Raw genomic sequence first — 7,829 nt, forward strand, 5'->3', positions numbered from 1 at the left:
TCTGAAGATAATGGAGCATCAGGAGGTGGAGGTGGTTATTCTGGCGGAGGAAGCGGCACTTACCCAAAGCAAGCCGGAGGGGGTGGAGGTTCCTATTGTGGTGGTGCGAGTTGTCGCCGTTTATCTGGCAAAAACTTAAATGATGACGGCATGGTGCAAATAGTCAAATTATCTGGCTAGCGATGAAAATTCATCCTTTGTATGCGACGTCATTTACATGGCTTTTTAAAAACTTTTATGAGGTATGCTTCAAAAACAGTGTACCCCAGCTTTTCTAAGAAAACTGCATTTCGTTACTTTCAAATACTTTCTGTGAACCACTTATTGATTTTTCAAAGTATCTGATTCTAGTTGCTTATAAAACTAGGAGGCCGCTCATGGTGAAATACATTCTTGCAAAAAAAGAAGGCCTGGCCTTTTCAAACTCGCTGTGTGCTTTGCTACTTTAAGGAATCAATAGTTGACAATGGAACAAGCGCTAGCTCCTTTTGTTGTTTTTATAGGTGCAACAAAAGAATTTTGGCCATGAGGTTTCCTTGTTAAGTTATCTCGAAGCTAAAAAAAATTAATCATAAAATAATCCAGAATTAGAGCGGTGAATTCCGGGTGATGTAGCAGCTCTCGTAACGCGTAATATGATTGGCTTGCTACCCAAGCCGAAAACAAAAAAAGAAAAAGAAAACAAGCAATTGAAACAATGACTTAGACTTAAAAACAATTGAATCTGCTTGTAACACCAAACAGTGGCAGGATACGAGAGCTACTACAATACTGAGAATTCCGAGCCAGTCAGGTGGCAGTGTACCAGCACCGTAGTTCCAAGTTGTCAGTAAAGTGCGGAATGGCAGAAAACCACCTTGCATCTCATTGGCACCTCATTACGAAACAAAAGAGCAGTCATTATATCATGTCTCTTTCCTTTAAAACTGAATTTATTTTCCGCAACCCGCACCTCACTCCACAACTTGGAGGAAGTCATACGTGCACCGCCACAGAAGGGTATCTTGAGTACACACAAAACAAGACTATGGAAAATGGTGTCGACGTTAAAGTAGGAAATAAAGAAAGCACGTTGATAGCTGCCAAAGGTGTTGCTGATTTTAAGCAGCTGGCGTTCGTCATGCATTTCTTTGTTTTTGAAGCTTAAAAGCTAATATAGTTAATTGAAAGCTATTCAGCATTGCAACATTTAGTCATTTGGCGAAAACAAAAATATCGGCTGCCAAAAAAGGTTATTAACTTTTTATTAACTTTGCTATCTCCCATATTGTGTTTACAGCTTTATGATTGGTTCACTCAACCTCGGTCAGGGTCATGGCTCTTGGTATGACCTAATATGATTTAGCCAAGGGTTGCTTAGTTGAAAAATGTGTGTGGACAAAACATCTGATACGTTCACAATTTGATGAAATTTAATAAAACATTTTTCTTTATTCGAGTTTGTCGGATATGAGACTAGTTATAGCCAACTCGGCGCTACGTGCCTTGTTGGCTATCCAACGCGCGCTCATAGAATAATTCTTAATTATTCGTTACGAACATCTTGTAGCTGGCGTTCCAAAATGAGGTTCCGAGGTAACCGCTGCCGAATGCCTTAGCAGTAATTTTGCAATTCAATGAATACGAATTAATAACATTTAGCTTTAATTCTGACTCGCTCTTCAAAGAGCAGCCCTAAATGCTCCCGAAGATAATGTCCAGGGCATTTTTGATCCAGCCAACGTTTCTCCAGGTAAGCTGCAGGTTTACAGAAAGCCGCTATGCATCTTCCTACTTTATTACCGTTTGCGATATTCCACCCATCAGTTTGCCACCACGTCCTCATCAAGCACCAACCACTGATGAATTCCACGCTAACTCCTGCCTAAGATATCTCAAGAGTTTAATTTCTTCTTTACAAAAATTTCAAAGACCAGTCGAAGGTCTTTAGCACACCTGCTCAAAATGCATCCTTGGCACCAACAAGAATATCGTCAATCATTGAGAACCAGAAGTGATTGGTGGCGACATGAACTTTAACCCAATCCAACATGGGAAAATGTAATCCTCTCACTTATGTCTGGACAATTTAAGCAGTTGTCTCAGTAATATTCAGGCGGTTTCAAACACGATTCCAAACAATGTCCTTAGCTATGTCGGTGCAATGCTTTACAAACTGAGGCATGAAGCCACTCAGCTGGCGGCAAGTCAATTTGTTAGGCTTTCGTATTCCTGTGAAAGGATTCGGTAAAATAGATGTATATAAATTTGAAGTGCAGTTTATAGACGAATTGTTTGGCTCATGTATTCCTGTGAAAGGAAATGACGAAATAAATGTGTATGTATATTTGAAATGCGGGATATTGATTGACCCAAACTGAGTGGGTTCTTAGGTCAATGGTAAAGCATTGCACCGGCATTGCAGAGGTGATGGGATCGAATATAATCCCGTTGAAACTGACTGAAATTTTCAGGTGTCTATAAGATGGTTGAACCTTGTAGGGGATGTTATATCCTTTTGTTCTAACACCTGTATATATTCTATATGTACAAATCTTTAAATAAATAATAAGACAATTGCTCAAATTGGCCAGATTAGTGTGAGGATCACGTTTTCCTTTCGGCTATAACCCGCACTTATATGTCACAAACAATAATAATAATTTTGGCTACTAGCTCTAGTGCAGAATGACATTGTTTTTTTGTGCTGTACTTGTAGCACAGAAGAGGTGACAGTTTTACCAGTTTCCATCATTTCCAAGCTACCGCATCCCTCCAAGAATTTGTCTGGCTTTTATTTTTCACTTCTACTTCCCCAGAGTGAGGCATTTGGTTCAGCAGGTCAGCGTGGGGATGGCACACTGCTAATTCTTTTGTATTTTAAAGATACTTCATGCTTTGTTGGTTATGTTGAGTTTACGATAGGTTAACGATTTCGTGTCAAGTAGGCATGCGGTCACTCCCTACCCCACTCCAGCATGTGTGGAAAAATTCGTCCGACCTCTTGGTACACTTTAAGTCTTCAAAGTGTGAACCTCACCAAAACAAGGTGCAAGCTCAGCCAGCACCTGCATTAGATTATATCTTCCTTTTTCAATTTGATTTATTAATTTAAGTGAATAGTAGAATACCTGACCACTCTGCTTTGTTATATAGCTTGTGGGTTGTTATTAGTTTTGCGGACTAATCATTCCAGAACGTCATACCACCACTTTAGTTGCCTGACCTTATACATCTTACCCCAAAATGCATATGGCCGCCATTTTTGATCGAAAATTGGCTCTTTTGGCCTCTTTCAAAGTTAAGTATTCTTTTGAATTTTATTTATGAAAGCTAGGCCAAAGGGCCAATTTGCTTGGAAGCAAAAGAATACTAAGATGGCAGCCATTTTGGAACATGGTGTACAGTACGTTGCGAAGTCCTAGCGTTAACTAAAATCCACTGGCAATAGTTTATTATTAAAGGGCACCAAAAAGCGTGCATACTGAAAGTCAGAGTGAAACAAGTAGGGAAAGGACCATTTTTATTGTGACGTTTAGGTCGATATCGAAGGGGCAACATGGTTCACAACTAAAGAAACTGTTGTCGTATGTTGAAGGTTGAGTAAAGTGCAGAAAGTCCGCCTTGTGAATTTCACACCTTGTTACTCACTTGCTACAGATCAGGTTAGGAAAGCTGTGGGTAATTTGGCCTTGAGATAATGGGGAGCTTAAGCACGCGCGTTTTTGAGACGCGGACGGCAACCGGAAGAGAATATTTCGCGTGCCAGGACAGCGGTGTCTCCCAGATTTTTGTACTAATCATCTCTAATGGAGAAAAGATACTTAGCAATGTAAATGTGGTTGCGTGAAATTAAAAGGGAAAACAGCTCACTTCCGGTTGCCGTCCGCGTCTCAAAAACGCGCGTGCTAAGCTCCATAACATTCATATCATGTAATACATTACAATACAATAAATACGTAATTGACCGCTCCCCGTAGTGGCTTTTCAGGGACAAAGAAACACAATGAGAGAAACGACAAAACACAACAGCAACTGTTAAGAATCCCAATTGGCCGGAAGCAAACCAGTTGGCTATTTACAAGTGCGGCTGAGAAGTTGGACCAGGGACTACCAGGAACAATTCAATGAGTGGTCAGAACGATGTGCCTAGCAGGGTTTTGTATGGAGGATTTTATTACTTTTATGCACAATTCCATCTGCATCGATCGTTCTATTTGCAGATGCAAATTAAACTGCGTGTGACATTAACTGCGTGGTAATTAAATTAATAATTATAATACACTTCAGATTTATAGTACACTAAGGCAATCACGCGATTTCGAGTGCAATTTGAAATAAAAAATAGGCACTCGTAATTTTGTTGTCAGTTGCTCCGTCTACAGCATACAGGAGCCTGCGCAGATTTGCTCGGAGGAAAAGTATTAACCAATCTCACTCGAAATATACTTACCGGACTGTTTACAAAGTCAACACAGGCATCCATACATCGTTTCAAAATAACTTGTTTTGGATTAAGGTAATCACAGTAATGCTATGAATAGGTTTCTCGCAAATGTAGAAAACAATTTCTTATCTGCTACTGAAGAGCAACCATAGGGGTGCGAATAGACTTGCCACAAGTCGACCTCACGATATGTTTTGGCGAGCGAATCGTGATTGTTCGTACGCGAAGTAAATGAACTTTTCGAAAGTCTAGGGTGAGAATAATTGTTGAGTATTACGTGAATTAATTTGTGTGGAAACGATCAGCTTGTAATAAGACGGTTTTATTTAATTCGTGCGCATGGTGCGTTGTTTCGTTCTTAAAACAACTTTATTTAGACTAACGTTACGATGCGGCGTTTGTTTTTTAAGAGAGCTAGTTCTCGTAAGTATAACAAGTTTGCTAGCGAGTGCTATGCTTGATTGATAAACGAAATCGAACGTTATGCAAATATTAAAATCGCAAACTTGTGAAAAGAAAGGATTATCGCTTTGGATGGAAAGCAATTGACCTCTTTAGCTTGTACGTTTTGTTTTCCCATTTTAGACCACGTGATGTTCTCAAGGGAATTTTCTTTTTGTTTTTTTCATAAGTTATGCTCACATGTACACGTGCATAAGACGACATTTGAAAGAAACTTCTTCCTTGAGTAGCGTCACGTGGTCTGAAATAGGAAAACAAAATGTACAAGCTAAAGAGGTCAGTTGCAATAGCGCTACTATTACAGTCTCGGAAGCGAGGGGAGAGTAGAAAACACTGACCCCTAGTCCATGGACTATCCCGACGGACTACCCTAAACTAGACTAATCTTTACCTTTAGTCCGTCGGGCTAGTCCATGAACTAGGAGTCAGTATTTTCAACTCTAACTGGAAGCTATATGGTTTATTTAATTAGAATGTGTCCGGTGGTTTGCCTAACTGAGCGCTTAAACTCAAGGAAGTCAAAAAATATTGGCAAGATCTCAAAAAGATATCCCTGCTTTTGTTTCAATTTTATTTAGTTTATATGCACAATTAGTTATGATTACACACTTAAAGTCTAAAACGTAAGTGTTAGATAGAGGTCAGTTTAGATTATGCCAATCTGAAGGTAATTATTATAGTTTCATGTGTATACTTCCCTACAGTGATAGGCCTGGATTGGTAAATCTTTAAACTGTCATTGATTACTTAGAGCCAACGTGTCCAAACTAAATTGACCTTTTCCCGCGCGAGCTCTGTGTTGAATGTACAGTAAAAAAAAACAAAAAAAAACGGCGGCATTCGTATAAGGCCAAGGTCAATTTCGGCCTATTTTTTTTCTTTGTTTATTTCGTTTTCTGTTTTTCTTTCGTCGTAAAGTGGAACTACCCTCCCTTGTGTGTTATTATAGAACAGACGAGATGAGCCAAGGAACGTTTTCTTTTTTCATAAAGTCAACATTTGTCGCAACTCAGAGCGCAGTTTTCGTTCATGAACTCTTGTTTTCCTGTGCAATCTCCATTTTGAGCCCAGCTTTCACACTGCTTTTTTTTTTTGTTTTTGCAACGTAGACAAATAATTTACGTGAATGATAAAATTAAAATAATATGCAAATAAGGGACAATTTGCATGGATTGCGTGCTAGCAGTATAAGATTTGGCCTTCAAAATATCGTTGGTCATAGAGATATTTATGCCCTGCTTTATTGAGACAGAATTCACTAAGATTGTCTTGAGAATTTATAACGTATTTTTTGACCTTCACACAGGTTATTTTTGGAGATTTTCTTCAAATATGCACATTTATTATATGGCAAGCAATTCTCGGGCTAACTGAAACACTCTGATTGGCTGGTTTAAGGTATGGATTTTATAGTACGGACCATTACCATGGAAACAGTCCGGATCCGTTGCCTTATCTTTTTTTGTCCGGCGGTTGTTTTTGCGCTGTCACGACCTCGGGCCAGTATTCCCTAGAACGGCCCTCGCGCTCGGTTAGTAAGAGGTTATTATTGCTCATTATATTTATCGATAAAGACAACCCTTCCCCTTGCCACGTCATTTGTTTTTCTCGCCAGGGAAATTTAAGTGGTCGTTCGTGCAGTACCTCACGCATGCACACAATCGTACCAGCGAGCGGTTGGTGTAGTTGTGTGCTTACTTAAGCATGTCGTTGGAGAATTGTGGACTGTTTCGTCAGTATCTAGCCACCTGTGAGCTGCATGCATAATGTGTAGCTGACGCTTGAAAGAGTGTAGTTAAGGGCAAAAAGACATTCTTTAGGTATTTACTATCCTGGTAAGACTACCCGAAGCCGAAAAAACTGTGGCTAGGGTTAGGGTTAGGGTTAGGGTTAGGGTAGGGGTTAGGGTTAGCGTTAGGGTTAGGGTTAGGGTTAGGGTTAGGAAAGTGAGCGATTATCAGTGAGGCAACATAAGATTTATCAAGTCTCCCTAGAGAATTTGTTGTCTTTTGTTACACAAGGGAAAAGAATATACAATTGCCGGCCTATGCTCCTTAAAATTATAGATTTTGAAAGGCCGAATTTTGAGGTTTTGGCATTCCCAAAGGCCAAGGTCCCTGTACAAGCTCCTTTAATTAATCTCCCTGCATGTTTCCTCTATTTACAGGGGCGGGTCTAGGGGGAGGGTGCAGACAACTGGTATTCTGGGGAAAAAACCGTCACCAGTCTGTTTCGCCATTTCCTAGTGGTGCACCCCGTCCTAGGAAAAATTCGTCATCCGCCCCTGGTTTATGCGCATGCTCTCCAAGAATCCATCCGTTTTTTCCTCCGTAACACCGGGAAAGCGTGCGCTTAAACATACAGCTAAATGGAACCAAAATAACATCCTTACATTGTGGTAAGCTCCTCCAGCAATTTTCGTCCATATATTCCCTATTCTTTTTGCACTGTCCATTTGCGGCCCAACCAGGGCATTTGTCAGGGTGTTTGTCGATGCAAGGAGCTACAAATGAAAGCAGTGACTTTTCTCTTATAGAGTTTAGCACCAGACTTCAAAAGGCAAGTTTGCTCCTAATCAACGTACACCTCACCGATCTCTTTACCTCTTCTCATTCTTAAGTAGCAAAATTACCTATATCGCCTTTCGAGCTGATTTTAGGCATCAACGCTTTAAAGGGGAAGGCGGTTTCATATTCTACCCACAAAACATTTGGATCGTGTCAGGGGCATTAGAGCTCTCTGGTATGCAATGATAACTATGGTCCCGTTCGGATGAAGAAAAAGATACTGCTTTGTCTCTTCTCCTTAGAAGCTTTCAGAAATTAAGGAAGGCGAATGATGCGACCTATTATAGTTGTTTTGGGGTACTTTTAAACTGACATTTTAAGTCTTCCAGGTAACATCAGTGGAGGAACGAAATTTCGTGAAAAGAGTAAATACA

At 40.1% G+C, this 7,829-nt stretch overlaps 1 protein-coding gene across 1 annotated transcript in view; it reads left to right on the forward strand.

Annotated features, from left to right (window-relative positions):
* LOC138032777 (uncharacterized) overlaps positions 1-1,438 on the forward strand; it is a 12,780-nt gene extending 11,342 nt beyond the window's left edge. Inside the window, exon 10 of the mRNA XM_068880502.1 lies at positions 1-1,438. This exon is cut by the window's left edge and continues 728 nt beyond it. Within this exon, the coding sequence (XP_068736603.1) occupies positions 1-180 (180 nt within the window). The 3' untranslated portion in view covers positions 181-1,438.
* Positions 1,439-7,829: the final 6,391 nt, after the last annotated feature.

The sequence above is a fragment of the Montipora capricornis genome, chromosome 14 (assembly GCF_036669925.1).
Source record: "Montipora capricornis isolate CH-2021 chromosome 14, ASM3666992v2, whole genome shotgun sequence".
NCBI classification, from domain to species: domain Eukaryota; kingdom Metazoa; phylum Cnidaria; class Anthozoa; order Scleractinia; family Acroporidae; genus Montipora; species Montipora capricornis.